The 23,170-nt window shown below is 38.9% G+C and overlaps 1 protein-coding gene across 1 annotated transcript in view; it reads left to right on the top strand.

Moving 5' to 3' along the window:
• The window catches only part of LOC126281685 (GRIP and coiled-coil domain-containing protein 1), a 148,330-nt gene that overhangs the window by 107,205 nt on the left and 17,955 nt on the right, over positions 1-23,170 (top strand). The window contains exon 10 of the mRNA XM_049980851.1: positions 6,198-6,434. Coding sequence (XP_049836808.1) covers positions 6,198-6,434 — 237 coding nt within the window. The remainder of the gene's footprint in view (positions 1-6,197; positions 6,435-23,170) is intronic.

Consider the following 23,170-nt stretch of genomic DNA (forward strand, 5'->3'; position numbering starts at 1 on the left):
CGGGTCCACAGCGCCCTCTGCCTTTTGCATATAAGGAGCAGCACTGGCCCTGAGATGGACAGTCTATTGTCGGTTGTCTATTGCTAGCCTCTTGTGGAGTTTATAGCGGAGCCATTGCAGTGTGATATTTGCTATTGTATTCGACTAGGCTCAGTACACGGATTACTCTTGGATATTACTTGGACTTGTATTGCTGGTGCACGTTTCGTCAGAAATAAAGATAAGTTATCTCTTCATTCTAGCTGGCTCAATTCTTGTCATTAATTATTTTTCAGCCAACAGACATAGCTACATCCTGGTCACTACCCACGCTTTATACAATTTGTGGTGGTTACCCCAAGAGTACCGCCGAGGACCTTGGCTTTGGGAGCCGTCACAAAACATTACCCAGAATAAATGGATGAATAAAATACAAGCATGTTCTGCAGTATTCAGTCTTATTTAGCATTGCAGTGTGATTAGAGATCAAAGGATGAAATAAATATTTGGATATATGTTTTCAAGTATGTGATTTATGAGTATGTTGTTAGGCAGGAACCAGAGAGAACAATTTGTATTGCTGTGAGTGAAAAAAGTGCAGCAATAAAATTCACATTCCTCCTTGTCACAAATACTTCACTGTTTATTTCTGAATAGGTGGCAATTTCCGAGTGTGTGGTTAGACAAGAACCTAAGAGGACAACTTAAATTGCTGCAAGTGAAACGATGACCAATAACATTCATATTCTTCCTTGTCACAAATGTTTCACACATTGTGCAACCACAAACACATTCCCGTAAAGAGTTCTTGCTACAACTGAGAGTCTTCTGTCACTATTGATAGCCTCATTTCTGGTCACCTTCACAGTGCTACTACGTCGTGATTGTCACTTCCTACATGTGAAACCTACTCGAACCCTCAGCACAACGAACAAGGAAAAGAGTACAGACAATACACTGGAGGTCACTGTGCCGTGTCACAACAGTATGCCATTTGAAAATTGTTTTTCCAAGAAAATAGTTAAATATAATTCCAAGAAAACATATAAAAAACCTTGGCTAAATGAAGGAATAAGAATATCTTGCAACCATAAAAGAGAACTGTATCTAACAGCAAGAGGGAGTACTGACCCTGAAATTGTTCAATATTATACAATCAATTGTGCGGTACTAAGAAAAGTTATTAAAAAGTCCAGAAGCATGTGTATCATGTCTGAGATCAGTAACTCTGATGATAAAATTAAAGCAATTTGGAATATTATTGAAAGGGAAACAGGGCAACCAAGAGCACAGGAACACTTTAGTGCCATAAAACTGAATGGCAAGTGTACTAACAAAGAATCAGAAATTGCCAATATTTTCAATAATCATTTTTAAATGTTGTGGAGAAAATAGGATCTAGATCTTCACTAGAAGAGGCAAGGCTATTAATAGAAGAGGCCATACCTATGCAGTTTGTAACAACTGTAATTCCACCACCCTCTCCCTCTGAAATCAGTAAAATAATTAACTCCCTGAAAAGTAAAAGCTCTTACGGAATTGATGGCATTTCCAGCAAGATATTTAAAGCTTGTTCCCACAGATAAGTAGGATTCTCAGCCATGTATGTAATAGCTCTTTGGAGCAGGGTGTTTTCCCTGATAGACTGAAATATGCCATTGTAAAACCATTGCATAAAAAGGGGGATACGTCGGATGTCAACAACTACCACCCAATCTCTCTTCTGACAGCTCTATCAAAATTTTTTGAGAAAGTAATGTATTCAAGAGTAGCCTCCCATATTTGTAAAAATAAAGTACTAACAAAATGTCAGTTTGGTTTTCAGAAAGGCTTTTCAACAGAAAATGCTATATACCCTTTCACTGATCAAATATTAAATGCTCTGAATAACTGGACATCACCCACTGGTATTTTTTGTGATTTCTCAAAGGCCTTTGATTGTGTAAATCATGGAATTCTTTTAGATAAGCTAAATCATTACGGTTTGAGTGGGGCAGTGCACAAATGGTTTAATTCATACTTAACTGGAAGAATGCAGAAAGTTGAAATAAGTGGTTCATGTAATGTTAAAACAACAGCTGATTCCTCAAACTGGGGGGGGGGGGGGGGGGGGAGGCTATCAAGTACGGGGTCCCACCGGGTTCAGTCTTAGGTCCTTTACTGTTCTTGATGTACATTAATGACTTATCATTCCACAATGATGAAGATGCAAAGTTAGTTCTTTTTGCTGATGATACAAGTATAGTAATAACATCCAAAAACCAAGAACTAAGTGATGTAATTGTAAATGATGTTTTTCACAAAATTATTAAGTGGTTCTCAGCTAACGAACTCTCTTTAAATTTTGAAGAAACACAGTGTACACAGTTCCGTACAATAAATGGCACAACTCCAGTAAAAATATAGATTTTGAACAGAAGTCTGTAGCTGAGGTAGAATTTTCAAAATTTTTATGTGTGTCCATTTGAGAGGTTAAACTGGAAGTCTGCTGAAACGTCTGAGTTCAGCTACGTATGCTATTAGGGTTATTGCATATTTTGGTGATAAGAATCTCAGTAAATTAACTTACTATGCCTACTTTCATTCACTGCTTTCGTATGGCATCATATTCTGGGGTAATTCATGATTGAGTAGAAAAGTATTCATTGCTCAAAAACATGTAATCAGAATAATTGCTGGAGCCCACCCACGGTCATCCTGCAGACATCTATTTAAGGATCTAGGGATCCTCACAGTATATATATATATTCACTTATAAAATTTGTTGTTAATAATCCAACCGAGCTCAAAAGTAATAGCAGTGTGCATAGCTATGACACCATGAGAAAGGATGATCTTCACTATGCAGGGTTAAATCTGACTTTGGCACAGAAAGGGGTAAATTATGCTGCCACAAAAGTCTTTGGTCACCTACCAAGCAGCATCAAGAGCCTGACAGATAGCCAACTAACATTTAAAAATAAATTAAAAGAATTTTTAGATGTCAACTCCTTCTAGTCATCGGCTGAATTTTTAGATATAAATTAAGGGGGGGGGGGGGGGGGGAGAAACTTAAACATTAGTGTCATGCAATATTTTGTGTAATGTAATATCTTGTACAGACATCTTTTATTAACCTGACACGTTCCACATCCTTACGTAGTGTCGTATTCGTGATCTATGGAACAAGTATCAATCTAATCTGACTACAGAAGGAAGACACTCCCCTAGATGTAAGATTATAAGGCCTTCACAGTTTGTAGTTTAATTCACCAGGTTCATCAATTTTTGCTTTTTTCTGGGAGATCACAAAGGATATATGTACCGGTTGTAGCATGTTGGAAAATGGGTAAATGACCTTGTACACAGATCAGTAGTGATTTTTTGATGAGTTTTTACTTGCTGTTACACATCTGTGGTTTTTAACAACTGACGAAATTCATTACCACGATTTATTGTATAAACATTGCATTGTACATTAAATTTCCTTCACTGATATAGATTTTCTATCATGTTGGTGTTGATTACAATTTTTAATCATATATGCCAATTGTGTATATTTTTGCTCGTATTTTGGAGGTTTACACGTTTACTTTGATTCTTCATTTTCTCAATTTTGTGTTTCGTAAGTCTGGACCACATGAAAACATAAAATAGAATTTTCACCGTAGTCACTATTGTATCAGGTTATCATTAATACCTCCTCATTTATTCAAGCTCAAATAGTGCAAACCCCTTTGTGGGATGTTAGTTTATTTTGTACAGAACTGTACTTCACTACATACTGTTTCATGTTGCCTCTCTCTCTCTCTCTCTCTCTCTCTCTCTCTCTCTCTCTCTCTCTCTGTCTCTCTCTGTCTCTCTCTCTCTCTCACACACACACACACACACACACACACACACACACACACACACACACACACACACACACACAGTGTGTCTCCATTAACAACCTACCCTCTGTCCATTCATATCCCAACACACTATGTCACTCACCCATTAAGCAGCTCCCATTGTCCCTCAGTCAACCCTATGGCATGTGAGCAAGGCCGTACACAGTCATAAAGGTTGTGTATAGTGAACTGTATAAATGTGACCTGCTGTAAATTGGAAACCTGTAATGCCTGCAGGTAATGGCTACTGAAGAATTGATAGATATTAGAAGAATAGAAAAATGAAAGTAAATGATTAATCACATCAGTATATCATTAAATTATTAGGTAATTTAAATGTGCTGCCAGATCTTCTAACAAAATATGTAATAAATCATTATCTTTGAGTTACAAACCACTCATGATGGCTAGTGTGAATAGGTGAAAAATGTATGATTAAAAACAAAATAAATTCTCAGTTGCAATAGGTGGAAATTTTTAATCTTAACGATGAACATTATAGAGAGAATACTATTGATTTCATATTTCAGGGGGTTAGCAGAAGCAAGTGCTAACCTCCTACTTTTGCAACGATTAGTGTGCTCTCATTATTGTGTTTTTGAATGCAACAAACACTGTTAGCATATAATACCTACCATAAATACCACTAGAAAACATTATCTATTATATGAAATGTGTTGTCTTATTCTACTTCTGTTTTCACATCTTGACTCCAACCGAACATAAAAGTGGAATAAATCAAAAAACCTCTTGTGAGCTAGTATTCCTTCTGCCAACCACTCTATTTAATATGTTACAAGAGCATACATTATTTTATCATGTTAAGATCTATAACTTTTAGAGTGGTAGTCACATAGAAACACTTGCAACATAAACTGTTCTCACACCATGAACATTGTGTGAAGGACACCGTGCTACTGTGGCATTTGATTATAGATTTAAAGGGAAATCTATGTCATTGACATTCTGCAGTACTGGTTCCTCATTTAGTTTTGCAGCCATATACCAGCATCTAACATTAATTTGATGGTTTCTACCATAATTTCAGTCATATAAACCAATACATTTTGATCCCAACAGAAATATGAAAAAAAGTCATAATACTAGCTTTGAACCCGAGACCTGTAGTGTGCCAGTCCAATGGTATATTTACTCATCTATCTCACCATTCTAAATGTTGTTGTTTCGTTGATAGATGATAGATAAATATATTTCATCTGGATACTGAGGATATTATTTTTTTAGAAATGCCCATCAGTGTGAATGGCTTTGCTAAGAGATAGCTGGCACACTAAACCACATCACCATTAAGTTTCCTGGCACACTAAACCACATCACCATTCAGTATCCTCTCTAACCCCTGTTCCCAGCTAATGTCCTCCACTTATGAGAAAAATCATTCTCTATCTGAAATTTGTTTTAAAATGTGCCTGAATAAATGAGTTATCATGTATGAATGAGACAACATAGTTCCAAAAATAGCAAACTACATTTGAGTTTCATGAACATATGAGGCATAAGAATTAAAGTTGCCAGTGGTTTGTTTAGACAAAATGTGTTTTCATCCTGTGAATGAGTACTTGCAAAGTGATAGTGTCTGAGGAGTATTGTGAAGCAGAAGCATCAGTTTACATGTAGTTGTTATGCTACAAACATGGAGCATGTGCCAGTGGGATATTTGTATATGGTCAGAGCCTTCCCACCCTGTTTCTTGAGTCTAAATATGACGCTCCTACCATCCTAGCCACATCTTTAGTTTGGTATGCTGGTTAATAATTGGCAAATTTATAAATCCTGCCGGGATTCTCTGTCTCCTCCTATTACTTGTTGACATTTTGAAGTGACTACTGGCTATTCAGAACTGTTACATCATTGTGAAATACTCATTTGATAATAATGCAAGTGGAAACATGTGAAAGTTTTGTGCACTGGCAAATACTGAATTGAAATCATAAAAGTTTACCTGTTGACAGCTGGCGTTTAAATTGAGAACTTTTGTTTCTACTGACAATTATATTGTATCACTTAGCTGAAAAATGGAAAGATCAGGGGAGTGGTATTGCTTACTTTCAGTGTATTGCTTACTTCCAGATGGGTATTCCACTGTTACCCAAAAGTAATATGGCTTAGGGAGTTGTTTCTACATTGTTGCCATGCCAGTCAGCATTCAGTCTGAGCATTTCAATGGCATACGCAAGTAAACTGGTGGCTGAAGTACACAGTCCTGAACAGGATGAGTCATTACTCGTCCAAATATTCTGAACAGCAAAAATACTAAATTTCACTGAAATATTTAATTTGTGTTTATTGGATTTTTTAAAATTTATAACAGTTTGGATTTTCCAGCTTTTGAAAGCTGAAAGGGCAAACTGCAAGGCAGCAGTTGCATCTTGTGAAGCAGAATTTCGAGCTCGTCTGTCCTTGTTAGAGCAACAATTACAAAAACAGAGAGAAAGGACTTTAGCTTTGTTGGAGGAGAAGGACCAAGAGATACAAGTTTTGAAATCCAGTTTTCAATCATTGTTGCCTAGGAAGACATCATCACGTGATGATAGAAGTTGGACTCTGCCTCATAGTGATCAGGTGAGTAGTAATTCTTAACAGACCTAAGAAATTTCTTTGGTGCAAAGTTGTCCATTTAAGAAAAAGATTAACCATTATACATATGTACTTCCAAGTTAGACAAAATTGTTGTAGATTGGCTATCAGCTGTATTTTAGGCAGTTATATTCAGAAAATCAAACGTGCACAAATTATGGGTATACTGTTTAATGGAGCAGTGACAATATACATCATGAGTAACCCAAAAGAAAGCTGTATTAAAAACTGGCCTGAGAAAATTAGTAGTCTTACTAGAGGTATTAAAGGCAACATGAAAGTCAATACGTTGAAAAATCAACAGACATTCATCTACATCTACATATATACACCGCAAATTGTAAAAGATAGGTTAGTATGGTGCCACATCTCGTGGAAGAAAAAAAAATCACAAGTATCTATGGCCAACCTGCAGATAAAGTAAAATTTAGTTTACATATGAAACAGAAGAATTTGACATACAACTTAGTGCAGAAAAGAAAAGGGCTTTCAAATTTTATTAAGATTCAACCAAAGTTGCTGCCAGTGCAAGATGACACACTTTTTTCTGCCTGTTACATATGCTGTTGTCAGGTAATTGAATCATTATTCATATTGCAGATAACAAGCTAGTGAAAATGAACATCTCTTAAGATGTGACACAGAAACACAAGTTTCCCATTAGGGGCTGATAGAAAGTAACAAACATAAGACATCTGTTACTTTTTAACTTTCAACCTGTGGCTAAATGTCAGCAATCACCATCTCTGTTATATAAAACTGAACAGATCACAGAATTCACTACATTCTACACAAATAATTCACCCAACTCCTTCAGTTATCAATCAAAGTTTGACACAGTGCCCACTAAATATTTTCAGGGACGAAAAGAAATACTTAACAGATACACATGGTTGGTAGGCTGTTTCCATGACTGTTTGTTTAAAATATAAATGAAAACAAGATGCAACTAGTCGCAAAATTTTCAGTTTTTTATTTGGATTACATTTAGGATTGTTTGCTCCAACATTAGGTCAGAATTCTCGTGTTTAGCTCAGATACATTACTTCTGAAAAACCAAAAGTATCAAAATATCTAGTGTGTGTGTTTCAAGTTTATCATTCAGAATGGAGAATGCTTTCAGTGGATTAGTAAGAATAAATATCTGGGAACTGATATCATATACCTGAAGTTCTGTGCATCTTCTTTCTATATTTTCCTCAAGAGCGCTGCACCTGAGTGTGATGCTGTTTACAAACTTTACCTGAGGTCACAGTGTGAGATTTGATCAAAATATTTTCATTGTGGGCCATGCAGTGGGAAAGCCAGTGGGCATTCTAGTGAGGTTCTCCCCTGGAAATGCAAAATTTGGAGCAGAAATAAGTTGATAGAGAGCAAGAGCATAAGATCTGTGCCCTTCAGGAACAGTTACAAAAAGTAGAGGAGGAACTAGACAGGTTGAGGAGGATGAAGGACACTAGAATGGGAACTGACAGTTGGTAAGAATGCTGCTACGAGGAGGAGATATTCAGACAGTTGTACTTTGTGTATAACCAAGAGATTTGACCATCTGTCAGAGTTTAGTGGAGAGGAGACTCTTACTGCTGTAAGTGTAGGAACATGCAGCAGTCCTCAGCAGTTAGGAAGCCTACGTCAGCTGCAAATTCTAACAGAAAGAAGGTTCTGCTGTTAGATAGTTCGTATGACAGATATGTAGGCCAACAGTTGCAGGAAGTGTTGGGTAGTGAGAACGAGGTCACCAGCATTGCAAAACCTAGTGCAGGGTTGGTTCAGGTGACTGACAATGTAGGGGAGTCATGTAGGAATTTTATGAAAGAGGATCAGGTAATGATTGTGGGTGGAGCTGGGAATAGTCTTGATATGGACAGGGAATATGATGCAGGTGGTGGTGACCTGGTGAATACAGATACTCAGACTGGTGGCACTAATGTTCACTTCATGAAACTGTTTCACTATCATGATCAGCCTCATCTTAATGCTACTGTTACACGTGTTAGCAAGGGGTTGGAGAAGGTGCTGAGGGCACATTGCAGTTGTGCCAGGTTTCACTAGGCATGGCCTGCATCTCAATAGGTATTTGGGGGGGGGGGGGGGGGGAGGCTGGCAAAGCTTATAAATGACTGTGTAGTGGGCCATGGGAGGCTCACTCAAGGGAAAATCCCTGTAGTAGTTAGCGTTAGAGCTGCACCTTTGTTAGATTGAAGTCGACTGATAGATATACCTGCGTAAAGGAAGTCCCTCTAACAAAGTAATCTCCTTCAAAGGAGGCCAGGTATCTAAGTAGTGAAGGAATTAGCAAGTTTCATCAAATTATAAGAGGTGTTAGAGATAAGATTATTGAATTACTTATAGATGTTGACTCTGACATTATTGGTATATTGGAGCACCACTTAAATAATTTAACAGTTCAGAGGCTCCCTTTACCAAGATACAGATTAGCCGGCTGTTTTTCAAGGATTTTATGCGGAGTGGAGGAGTGGTCATGTATGAAAAAAAAAGTATTCCATTTGAATCTGTAGACATATCTCATCACTGCACTGAACAGGTATTGGAATGTTGTGCAGGGCAGTTGAATTTAGTGAAACTAAACTTCTAATTGTTGTTGTTTACAGGTCTGCTAACTCTGACTTCAGAACATTTCTGCTCAAGCCCTCTAGCTTGGCTAATTTTATAGGAAGTACCAAAAATTTGTTACATGTGGCGATTTTAATATTAATTTGTATGTGATTGTGCAAGAAAAAGTATGTTGGAAGATCTAAATTGATATGATCTGATGCAGACTGTGTTTTATCCAACCAGGGTGCAGGGGAACAGTAGCACAGCCATAGAAAATATTTTTATTCTTTCTTCATTACTAGAGGGGCATTCTATTAGTAAAAAGGTGCATGGTATTCCACAAATTTTAACACTAAAAGGGTTTTGTAAATCCAGTGGCAGTACAGATTTTTTTAAACCTTGTTAAGAAATGAGTGTAAGTTTTGCAAGTGATTAGTCCCTCCTGGCTTACAGAGATGTTGTTTTGTCTTATGACATGCAAAGATTACTATAAAGTTAAACTAAACCAAACAATGGAAATGCGGGGTTGTGGAATTTCAGCAATGTTAGGAAAGACAGCAATGCTAGGAAAGAATAGATTGCTACTCACCATAAAGATGTCAAGCTGAGCCACACACACACACACACACACACACACACACACACACACACACACACACACACACAAGCAAATCTCTTGCATATGACACCTCTCTCCAATGTCACCGACCACAATTACTATAAAGTTATACATTAGCACATATTGTGTTTTACACTTTTCTACATAAACAAAAACTTCTGACTAGTTTATTTTTTAAATATGTAAACCACATAATTAAAAAACAATAATAAATATTACTAATAAATTATGAGTAGGATTGCCTTTCAGTAATTACCTTCAGGAGGCGAACTATGCAATACAACTGATAGACACATATATGAGATGTGATAAAAAAAGTAATGGGTATTTCTTATTTTCACAGGCTTTATAGTCTGATTTGCAATTTTGTTCCTTGTTGGCACACATGTTCCTGATGTATGTTTGCATTTTCAGCTGTCAATTTGAATATTTAGTTATCGTTGACAGTCAAACAGGTCATATGTATTTTCAAGTTTGACTAGTTTTTACTTTTGAAAAAGGTGGATCAAAAAATTACATTGCATTTTGCTTGAAAAATGCAATAAAATTTAGCAGTGCATTCAAAATGTTGAAGTATGACTTTTGGTAAATATCTTATGAGTAAGGCAAGAGTTTCCATGTGCCGTAAACGTGTCAAAGAGGGTCAAGAAGACTTTGAAGACGATGATTGCCCTGGATGCCCTAGGACATCAGTTACTAATGACAATGTGGAAATAGTAAAGAAAACAGTTCTGGAAAATCACCAAATCATAATTGGAGAGGTTGCTGATGTTAGCATATCCTTTGCCTCATGCCCAGCAATCTTTTCAGTTGTTTTGAGCATGAAACATGTAACAACAAAATTTGTTCCAAAATTGTTGAATTTTGACCAAAAATGACACAGCGTAGATACCACTCAGGAATTGCTGAATAAGGTGACGACGATTCAGAACTTCTAAAGAAGGTTATAACAGATGACAAAATGTGCACATGGGTATGATGTTGGAACGAAGCTACAATTGTCCCAGTGGAAACTGCCTGAAGAGTCAAGAAGAAAAAAAAAAAAGTTTGATGAATACATGTTTTCTTCACTTTCAATGGTATACCTTGGATTGTATACCGCAGAGACAGGCTGGACAGAGAAGTGGGAGGCATATTTATTGTGATAAGAAGTACAATAGTATTAAAGGAAATTGACGGAGATCCGAAATGCGAAATAATTTGGGTAAAGGTCACGGTTAAAGCAGGCTCAGACATGGTGATTGGATGTCTCTATAGGCCCCCTGGCCCAGCAGCTGTTGCGGCAGAACACCTGAAGGAAAATTTGTAAATTATTTCCAAGTAGATTTCCCGACCATGTTATAGTTTTGGGTGGAGATTTTAATTTACCAGATACAGACTGGGAGACTCAAACTTTTATAACAGGTGGCAGGGACAAAGAATCCAGTGAAATTTTTTTAAGTGCTTTATCTGAAAACTACCTTGAGCAGTTAACACAGAACTGACTTGTGGTGAAAACATATTAAACCTTCTGGTGACAAACAGACCCGAACTATTTGAAACAGTTAATGCAGAACAAGGAATCAGCTATCATAAAATGGTTACAGCATCGGTGATTTCAGCCGTAAATAGAAATATTAAAAAAGGTAGGAAGATTTTTCTGTTTAGCAAAAGTGACAAAAAGCTGATTTCAGAGTACTTGATGGCCCAACACAAAAGTTTTATCTCAAGTACAGTTAGTGTTGAGGATCAGTGCACAAAGTTCAAAACCATCGTACAATATACATTAGATGAGTATGTGCCAAGCAAGATCGTAAGAGATGGAAAAGAGCCACCGTGGTACAACAACCGAGTTAGAAAACTGCTTCGGAAGCAAAGGGAACTTCATAGCAAACATACACATAGCTAAATCCTTACAGACAAACAAAAATTACACGAAGCAAAATGTAGTGTGAGGAGGGCTATGTGAGAGGCGTTCAATGAATTCGAAAGTAAATTTCTATGTACTGACTTGGCAGAAAATCCTAATAAATTTTGGTCTTATGTCAAAGCGGTAGGTGGATCAAAACAAAATGTCCAGACACTCTGCGACCAAAATGGTACTGAAACAGAGGATGACAGACTAAAGGCCGAAATACTAAATGCCTTTTTCCAAAGCTGTTTCACAGAGGAAGACTACACTGTAGTTCCTTTCCTAGATTGTCGCACGGATGACAAATATCGAAATAGATGACAGAGGGATAGAAAAAAAATTAAAATCGCTCAAAAGAGTAAAGGTCACTGGACCTGATGGGATACCAGTTCAATTTTACACAGAATACGCAAAGGAACTTGCCCCCCTTCTTGCTGCGGTGTACTGTATGTCTCTAGAAGATCGTAGCGTTCCAAAGGATTAGAAAAGGGCACAGGTCATCCCTGTTTTTAAGAAGGGACGTCGAACAGATGTGCAGAACTATAGACCTATATCTCTAACGTCTATAAGTTGTAGAATTTTGGAACACGTATTATGTTTGAGTATAATGACTTTTCTGGAGACTAGAAATCTACTCTGTAGGAATCGGCATGGGTTTCGAAAAAGACGATTATGTGAAACCCAGCTCGCGCTCTTCGTCCACGAGACTCGGAGGGCCATAGACACAGGTTCCCATGTAGATGCTGTGTTTCTTGACTTCTGCAAGGCATTCGATACAGTTCCCCACAGTTGTTTAATGAACAAAGTAAGAGCATATGGACTCAGACCAATTGTGTGATTGGATTGAAGAGTTCCTAGATAACAGAACACAGCATGTCATTCTCAATGGAGTTCAGTCTTCTGAAGTAAGAGTGATTTCAGGTGTGCCGCAGGGGAGTGTCGTAGGACTGTTGCTATTCACAATATATATAAATGACCTTGTGGATGACATTGGAAGTTCACTGAGGCTTTTTGCGGATGATGCTGTGGTATATCGAGAGGTTGTAAGAGTGTAAAATTGTACTGAAATGCAGGAGGATCTGCAGTGAATTGACGCATGGTGCAGGGAATGGCAATTGAATCTCAATGTAGACAAGTGCAATGTACTGCGAATACATAGAAAGAAAGATCCCTTATCATTTAGCTACAATATAGCAGGTCAGCAACTGGAAGCAGTTAATTCCGTAAATTATCTGGGAGTACGCATTAGGAGTGATTTAAAATGGAATGACCATATAAAGTTGATCATCGGTAAGGCAGATGCCAGACTGAGATTCATTGGAAGAATCCTAAGGAAATGCAATTCGAAAACAAAGGAAGTAGGTTACAGTATGCTTGTTCGCCCACTGCTTGAATACTGCTCGGCAGTGTGGGATACGTACCAGATTGGGTTGATAGAAGAGATAGAAAAGATCCAATGGACAGCAGCGTGCTTCGTTACAGGATCATTTAGTAATCGCGAAAGTGTTACAGAGATGAAAGATAAACACCAGTGGAAGAATCTGCAGGAGAGATGCTCAGTAGCTCGGTACGGGCTTTTGTTGAAGTTTCGAGAACATACCTTTGCCGGGGAATCGAGCAGAATACTGCTTCCTCCTACGTATAGCTCGCAAAGAGACCATGAGGATAAAATCAGAGAGATTAGAGCCCACACAGAGGCATACCGACAATCCTTCTTTCCACGAACAATACGAGACTGGAATGGAAGGGAGTGCTCAAGGTACCCTCCACCACACACTGTCAGGTGGCTTGCAGAGTTTGGATGTAGATGTAGATCTAGATGTAGAAAGTGAATCATGAGTTCCTGCCTTATGGTCATCGAGGAAGTTACGTACCATTTGCTTGAAGCAGTCTGCAGGAAATGATCAGAATTGTGGCAAAACCAATCATTGAAATGGCATCACGATAACACACTTGCTCATACATCAATGCTAGTTCATGATTTTCTGGGAAGAAATAAAACCGTTATGTTGCCTCAGCCAAAGTATTCACCAGATATGACCTTCTATGACTTCTTACTATTCCTAATGTTGAAGAAAACCATAAAAGGATGTTGTTTTGTCACGGATGATGAGACATAAACAGAATGATTGAAGCAGATGAATGCCATAATGAAAAGCTAGTTCCAAAAGTGCTCTCAGGATTGGAAAAAATGCTGGCACAAGTGTATTATATCTGAGGGAGAGTACTTTGAAGGGGACAAAGTTGATGTTGATGAATAAATAAATATTCTTTTAAGAAAAATGCATATAACACACACACACACACACACACACACACACACACACACACACACACACACACACACACAAGAAGTAACATTATTATTGCCCTTTTTTCATTATATGGTTTCCATATTGGAAAAATAAACTTAAGACTTCTTTTTGGTATAGAATTACATAGAAAGTGCAAAAAATATTTACTGAGGTACAACTTTATTGTAGTCTTTGCACATTATAAGACAAAACAACATATCTGTGTAAACCAAGAGATGCTGAACATCTCTTGTAAAGTTTGTAAAAAGTGAAGGTGTGAACCTCCAATGCACAGTTCTTGAAGAAGGAACACAGTGATGATGCACAGGACTGCAAGTATGCTGCATAAACACAAAATATTTTATCTTATGAATCCACCACAAGCATTCTGTATTCAAAGTGATAAATTTAAAACTTTTTTGATATTCCAACATATTTAGTTTTCTGGCAATCGTGCAGCAGAGCTAAAATAGTGGAATTAGAAGCCTTTGATAGAGTAAAACATCCAAAATGCATCATAAATAAAAAGCTATAGATTTAGTCACTGTGTTTTTACTTATATTCTTAACTATAGAAGCATATCAATAATCATATGCTTATTCATGCAGCTATAGAAAATGAGTTCATGTTAACTCATTGTCTATTTAATATGAGCAGGAGAACGTGACTGTCTCCCATCACAGCGTTTTTCAAGTAAGAAACAGCCATGACTTTTAAAAGTTTATGAGGCATTTTTATTCGGCAGCCGTTATTAACCTGGCTTTAATTCTGGAAGGGCAGCAGCTTTAATTATTGTTACTTTACTAAATTTTCTTGTGTCCTACAGCTCTCCATATGCTGCTGTGCTCTGTCTGCGGAGGAACATGAATCATAAAAATCTGAACACTTCATTAGTAATACTGCCAATAAGTAAGGAGACAACTATCATTACATCCAGACTAAGAACTTTATTTCAGTTTTCCGGTTACATCGAATCAAAATAATCCTCTTTCCTCTTCACATTATGTTTACAGCAATAATAAAAGTTGTTGAAAGAATGCTGGAAGTCCTGATTATGTACCTCCTTTATTCTGACAGTCACAGCATGTTGGATATCCTCAGTGTCACTGTAATATTCCCCCTTAAAACACTTTTAATTTTCGAAAACAGAAACAAGTCTGCAGGCATCAAATGAGGCCAATAGGGTGGGTGTTCGAGCACATGGATGTGTTTGATGCTGTAAACTCTTTCACAGTTAGGGCACAGCGATCTGCTGATTATTGTTACAGAAGAACCACACTCTTTGGTCGCAAGTGTCGTGTCAAGATGCATCTGTTCCAAAGCTAGACACATTGTGTGACTCCTGATAAGTAATGTTCAGTCGCTGTTGCACCCTCAAGGATAAATTCACAATGAGTCATTCCAGAAGCATAAAAAAATCACTATTTTCTTAATCATGATTTTTGCAATCTTGAGTTTCTTCTTCCTCAGTGACCCTGTTTCATGTCATTCCATGTTCTGTCATTTTGTTTCAGAATTGATCTGAAAACATCAACTTTTAACTGCAGCTACCATTTGTTTCAATAGATTATGATCCTCATCAACTGTGATAATGAAACTGGTGCAACCAGCAGCTTATTGCTATCTCTGTCCTCCTGTCAATTAATGTGGCACAAACTGGGAAGAGATCTTTCTCTGAAAAGGATCTGACCATTGCTTACAGGCATTCTGATGGTAATTCGTCTACCACTGGCAGGAATTACCTTGGCTTTTTCCACATTTTCATCCACCTGAGCAAGCACATGTCCTTAAATGCTGAAATACAGCGGACCACTTGTGAATGACTAATATAGTCAGCACTGAAAACACATTGCATGGCTTCTGACCTATTTTTCCTAATTCACAGTAAAGTTTTAGCCCAGCTCTTTCATCCAGGAAGCAATGTTTGACCACCACTACTTGTACAACGTTAATTTAATAGCAGCTATCCATGCACTGGCTGAGGCATTTACTCAGTTGAAGCAAATTGCATGTCAGTCAAAACAACTGCATGTTCAGCTCAATCTAGTGGATGAAGTGGTAACCACATTTAGTGCAGTTCTTGTTAGTATTCCTGGTAAAAAAATCAGTCTAAATACTAGCTGGAACACTGTACAAGTAAACAAAATAAAAATTTCTGTTATTAACACACTAGTTCCTTTACACAACCCTACACCAATAAGGTTGTGTATTCAAAATAGTGTTTCCAAAACTTGAGACAGTTCTGAACATTTATCACTAGTTTAATCAGTATGTCTTACCAGGACTTGATCCACGAGTCCTGCCTTTCCCGCACATTAAGCTACCAGTTTGTAAGATGTGTGTGCATTGAGGATGGACTCAAAATTTCACCTTTCCTTTTGCTCCCTTCTGTACTTTCCCAATTCCAGCAGTGTCACAGGAACTAGGAAACTATAGAGGGAAACACCTCCCAAGTTAAAACTTCAGATGGCTTCATGAGACATGTACAAATAGCACTTTTGTTAGCACACTGTCTCACAAAAGTCAGGAATCAGAGTTCAAGTGCCAGTAAGGCATCAATTTTACCTTGCCCCACATGTTCATCACAAACTGCTCTGCTAAAGAGTATAATGATGTCATCACAATGAAGTTACGATCGCTCACAATTTATATCACTGTGTCGCTTAAAGAGCAGGAAACACACTGGCCCTGAACAACTACATTAGATTTCTGAAAGAGTGATCTTATTTTATTTATTTATTTTAAGATGGACTAATGTAGTAAATATTGTAGAATTCCACAGCAGTATTACTGACAACTGGAATTAATAGTATGTCAGAGAGATAGTATTGTGGGTTTTTGGGAGATTGGACAGTGTTCCCTAAGAAATGCTCAATGTATTTGACAGGGGATATCTCTGAGCATCACATTCCACACTGGTGGTCCAAGGAAGGACCATGTGCTTGTTGTTGTAATGCCATATAATAGTGACCTTGAGATCACACAAGTAGCCATCACTGTATGGTGACCAAAACATAAATTATGGTTCAGAGTGTAAGAAAAGTCTGATTCGGCTTGCTGGAAGCTGACTGGGAGTAAAGATGCAACTTGCTCAGCTTCCTCATCAATATGCACGTCACCTCTGATAGTGTTGCAAGACAGACAACTGGGAGGATGAATGATGAATAGTTGTGTTTAATACAATGAGTGCAGACTTTCCCCTGGTTGTTAGTGCAACATGAAACAGAACAGCAATGGTTACTGGAGTATATATCATCATTATGTACAGAAATATCAATCTGTCAGAAAATTGTTACAAAATACAGTGAAACTTGCAGTTTATCTTAGGGAGCTAATGTTACATAATCACATGATCAGTCACAACTGCCAGACATGTAAGAGTTTTTGTTAAGGGATTTCAGTTGGTAAATCTGTGTAATTTCAACTGTATGGAAGGCACAGTTATTGAAAAATCTTAAGGAAGTGTAATTCACCCACTACTCATATTGCTGTAAAAAAAATTCATCATTTGATAAATTCTTGAATATTATTTGTCCATCAGGGAACTTTATCAATTTGTAGGGAGGGGGGGGGGGGGGGGGAAGAGAGAGAGAGAGAGAGAGAGAGAGAGAGAGAGAGAGAGAGAGAGAGAGAGAGAGAGAGAGAGAACACTATATTATTAATTCTACATTTCTTTAATCAGTATAAAAGCATTACAAAAACATGAATTTTCAACTTCGTGCTGCGTAATGAATAGTCCAATAAATTTTGGGCATACAGCCACACAAATAAAATTTCCTCCACTGATATTTCAGCCGTGTATCATCCGGCCATCCTCAGAGAGAGTCACAAAATGCAACAAGATGCCAAGCGCAGCCTTATATGCTCCACTGCGGCAGTACTGCACATGCGGGTGACAGATTCTGGTAGATGGCAAAGAAATACGCGTACACATGTGCTGCCTGTGGCAAAGGTGTACATATATTAGATTCGCTTATCGATGTATGTTCGGCAGTGGTGACACCATGACAACTTGTCTGCAGTTTAAATACCCCAAGACCCAGATTCCATGCTTTGTAAAAATTAAAACCATTATCTCTATTAAATTACTATCTGATCTAATCTCTATAGCTTCCTTGAAGACAGAATCCCAAAAGGAAGAGGTGGATGTTAAAATCTTCACATCACTGTAATTCATGGAATGCCCTGTATCAGTACAATGTTCGGTCACAGCTGACTTGTCTGGCTGTGATAAGTGTGTGCATCTTTGTTGCTCTACACACCTCTCACAAACGGTGCATGTTGTTTGACCTGTGGATGACTTCTCACAATTTGCGCAAGGAATCTGATACAAATCTGCTTTATGAAGCAGTAAATCGTCCTTTACAGAGTCGAGTAAAGCTGCAATCTTCGTGGGGGCCAGAAGATGACCTTAACGCTGTGTTCCTCAAGAATATGGCCTATCTTCGTGGAAAGAGCATGCACATAGGGCAAAAACGCACTTGATCTGAAGGAGTTACTATCTTCTTACCCATCACATACCTGCATTCTACACTCCTGGAAATGGAAAAAAGAACACATTGACACCGGTGTGTCAGACCCACCATACTTGCTCCGGACACTGCGAGAGGGCTGTACAAGCAATGATCACACGCACGGCACAGCGGACACACCAGGAACCGCGGTGTTGGCCGTCGAATGGCGCTAGCTGCGCAGCATTTGTGCACCGCCGCAGTCAGTGTCAGCCAGTTTGCCGTGGCATACGGAGCTCCATCGCAGTCTTTAACACTGGTAGCATGCCGCGACAGCGTGGACGTGAACCGTATGTGCAGTTGACGGACTTTGAGCGAGGGCGTATAGTGGGCATGCGGGAGGCCGGGTGGACGTACCGCCGAATTGCTCAACACGTGGGGCGTGAGGTCTCCACAGTACATCGATGTTGTCGCCAGTGGTCGGCGGAAGGTGCACGTGCCCGTCGACCTGGGACCGGACCGCAGCGACGCACGGATGCATGCCAAGACCGTAGGATCCTACGCAGTGCCGTAGGGGACCGCACCGCCACTTCCCAGCAAATTAGGGACACTGTTGCTCCTGGGGTATCGGCGAGGACCATTCGCAACCGTCTCCATGAAGCTGGGCTATGGTCCCGCACACTGTTAGGCCGTCTTGCACTCACGCCCCAACATCGTGCAGCCCGCCTCCAGTGGTGTCGCGACAGTTGTGAATGGAGGGACGAATGGAGACGTGTCGTCTTCAGCGATGAGAGTCGCTTCTGTCTTGGTGCCAATGATGGTCATATGCGTGTTTGGCGCCGTGCAGGTGAGCGCCACAATCAGGACTGCATACGACCGAGGCACACAGGGACAACATCCGGCATCATGGTGTGGGGAGCGATCTCCTACACTGGCCGTACACCTCTGGTGATCGTCGAGGGGACACTGAATAGTGCACGGTACATCCAAACCGTCATCGAACCCATCGTTCTACCATTCCTAGACCAGCAAGGGAACTTGTTGTTCCAACAGGACAATGCACGGCCGCATGTATCCCGTGCCACCCAACGCGCTCTAGAAGGTGTAAGTCAACTATCCTGGCCAGCAAGATCTCCGGATCTGTCCCCCATTGAGCATGTTTGGGACTGGATGAAGCGTCGTCTCACGCGGTCTGCACGTCCAGCACGAACGCTGGTCCAACTGATGCGCCAGGTGGAAATGGCATGGCAAGCCGTTCCACAGGACTACATCCAGCATCTCTACGATCGTCTCCATGGGAGAATAGCAGCCTGCATTGCTGCGAAAGGTGGATATACACTGTACTAGTGCCGACATTGTGCATGCTCTGTTGCCTGTGTCTATGTGCCTGAGGTTCTGTCAGTGTGATCATGTGATGTATCTGACCCCAGGAATGTGTCAATAAAGTTTCCCCTTCCTGTGACAATGAATTCACGGTGTTCTTATTTCAATTTCCAGGAGTGTATGTTGTACATTGAATGCTCTCTGAATTTACTGCGGAGAACATCCATTTGCTTTATAACTGCAGCACTATTCCACATATACCAGCAATGCAAAAATATTTATCACAAAATTTCATCCCGCATGTGTTTTGAGCAATAAATGGGCATTAAAGATTGGCAATCTGGCAATACTGTAATGGCTTGTATGGCAACGACCTTTGAGAGGTGTTACAGCTGTGCTATGCAGTTGGTGCAGTCGTGTTACAGATTACAGTGGCTCTTCTACCATACATTTGCAGTTACGTACTACGAACACAGAATTGGAAGAAAAATCATTTTCATTGGCCATCTTTTAAAGAAGCCTTTTGCACATCATGGATGTGAATTGTTTCATGCCACTGCATCTACTAAATTCCAAACCTATTTTCTGTGTACTCTCCCCCAATTGTCCCATCGAAGTTATTTCCATAGCATGTTGCTATTCCTACTGGTGACGTAAGGCTCTAACAAAATGTAATGGACCTGAGCGTGTGGCAAAAATAATAATGGTACAATGCGACCACTGTGGGAGGGTACACACAAAATGTTTGGAATCTTGCAGATTCAGTGGTGTAAAACAATTCATGTTCATGATGTGCGAAAAGCTTCTTTAAAAGCTGACTAATAAAATCAATTGTATTTCCATTTCTGTGTTTGTAGTACGTAACTGTAAATGTTTTGCAGAAGACCCACTATAATCACTGTATGACGATTAAGCCAGCGAATACCGCACCACACAGACTACTTTTAGCAAATAAAAACAAATAAGCCGCAATCCATTATAGAACCCTTCACTTCCCACACATGAACACTGCACCAATTGCACAGCACTACTGCTATATCCAGACAGAGATAGCTGCTGTACACGTGATTGCAGTGTTGCCAGATTACCAGTCTTTAATGTCCATTTGCTGCCCAAAATATGCACCGGACAAAATTTTGTGACATGTTTTTGTATTGCTAGTATGTGAGGAATAGCCCTGCAAAGTCAGTGTGAAAATTTTTCTTCCCCCTGCATAATGTGAAGGGGTAGGCCAGTAATGTTCTTTGCTAGATCCAACACTCTAATCACTGTTCTTATTTGAGGTCTGCTTTTGATTTTGCATTGCAAGAAGCTCTTGTCTGAATTATCCCTTTATCTTCTCAAAATGTGCTTAAGTAAGTGCTCATATCTATGGTTGAAGTGGCAAGATAAATTTATTGTGTTGCTAAGTTTAATGCAATGGAAGCATTTGTTATTCTTTCTTTCTGTGGCATTTGTAACATCTATCATCGAAACCACATATTGAAGGCATCAATTCAGCTCTTGTCACGAGCTTTCATATTCCACCTCTCACAGCCATACATGAATACAGGGAACACACAGATTCCACCAAATGCATCTTTGTTGTTTTGGATGTCCTACTAGATCTTAAGGAGTTAAACCACTGTGGCTTGGTGCCATGAACAATTCAGCATTTTATTTCTTCATCACAATTTCCTGTGTCATTGATGAGACATCCTAAATTTTCACGTCATTCACTATCTACAGACCCTTTATGCAATGTTTATGTTGGATTTGCTAACCATTATTTAGTGTTTTTCATATTTATCTCTAGACAAAAATTTAAGGTAACTAACACAGATTCAAACAAAACGTGAGTGTCACGGAGGTGCTTCAGGAACTCAGATGGGAATACCAGGAGGGAAGATGATATCGTTTTCGAGAAACATTATTGAGAAAATGTACAGAACCAGTATTTGTAGCTGACTGCCGAATGATTCTACTACCTTCATCATACATTGTACTTGAAGACCACAGTGATACGATACAAGAAATTAGAACTCATGTGGAGGATATAGACAGTCGTTTTTCCTTTGCTCAATTTACAAGCGGAACAGGAAAGGAAATGACTAGTCGTGGTACAGGATGCCATGCACTGTGCTGTGGCTTGTGCAGTACCGATGTAGCTATAGATGTAGACGTAGGAAAAACATATAATAAAGCTAATTAAGTTAGCACAAGCACACATTCTATGTTGAAGTCTATAATTATTTGCCAGATAGACCGACACATTAGAGGCAGACAATTAACAAACTTTTAACAAACTTGTAAGTTTTGCATAACACAGACAGAATGCAGCCAGCCAGCAACAGAGCCTGTGTGAATGTCCAGAGCTGAAGTCAAAGTTGTCAATGGATAGCAGCCAGTTCATTGAATGTTCCATGTAAACAATGGCAGGAGATACTGGTTTCTCTGAGCAGCGGGAGTACAGTTGTAGATAGTTTGTGGTCATGGTGTCTCTCCAGGTAATGCGACTTATGTCCTGGGAGCATGGTTTCTTCTGAGAGTGCCCCTTATGTTGACTGCTTGGAGATCGTGATGCCACCTGTGGTGAGGACTGCAAGAGGGGTTCAGCAGTTACAGTTCCATGTTACCGCCAAAGCTGGTTATAGCATTCTCCTGTCTCAGCTGTTGCATTACATTAATAATAATAATAATAATAATAATAAATGGTTTAGTTGTCCATAATAACTTAAGTCATGGACATAGTCAGTTTACAAACACAAGAACATAAAAAAAAGTTTAGAAGTAAATATAAATTATACGCAATAACATTAGAAATCTTTGATGGAGTACAAACATTTATCAATTAACAGTTGCTTTAATTTTGTCTGAAATATGTTTCCTTTTAACAATCTTATATTATTTGGCAATCTGTTATAAAAAATGTCTTCCAGCAGAAAATAGACCATGATCTGTTGCTCTTTTATGACTAAATTTTATGTGGTAATTCTCTCTTTTTAATGTATTATAATTATGGATTTCACTATTGATTACACTATGCTCCATATTTTCTTTTGCAAAACAGTATAGTTCTGAGAACATACAATGAATACACTGTTAGCATGGTATACTTAATGAAATATTCCCTACAGGACTGTCGCTTACTGATATTAGATATTATTCTACTTTCTCTTTTCTGTGCTCTAAAAGCCCTGTCCATATATACAGTTGGTGCCCCACCCCAAATCTTGATACGTGATTTCCCTAAATCGTTTCAGGCAAATGCCAGGATGGTTCCTTCCCCATACTTCCCTAACCCAAGCTTGCGCTCCATCTCTAATGACCTCGTTGTCAACAGGACGTTAAAAAAAAACTAACCTAACCCAAATCTTGATATCATATTGCAGGTGGGAGTGTATAATTCCAAAATAAATTAGTCTTAAATCAGACTGCACTCTTATGTTGGAAAGGCTTTATAGCAGGTATGTGTTACAGGAGATTTTTTTACACGTGTAGCTGATGTGCTCCTTCCATTTAAGATGTTCATCTACTATAATACCCAAGAATTTATGTTTATCAACTGATAGCTCTGGTTCTGTGTCCACTTGTCTTGCTTTATAATT

This window comes from Schistocerca gregaria, chromosome 7, assembly GCF_023897955.1.
Source record: "Schistocerca gregaria isolate iqSchGreg1 chromosome 7, iqSchGreg1.2, whole genome shotgun sequence".
NCBI classification, from domain to species: Eukaryota; Metazoa; Arthropoda; class Insecta; order Orthoptera; family Acrididae; genus Schistocerca; species Schistocerca gregaria.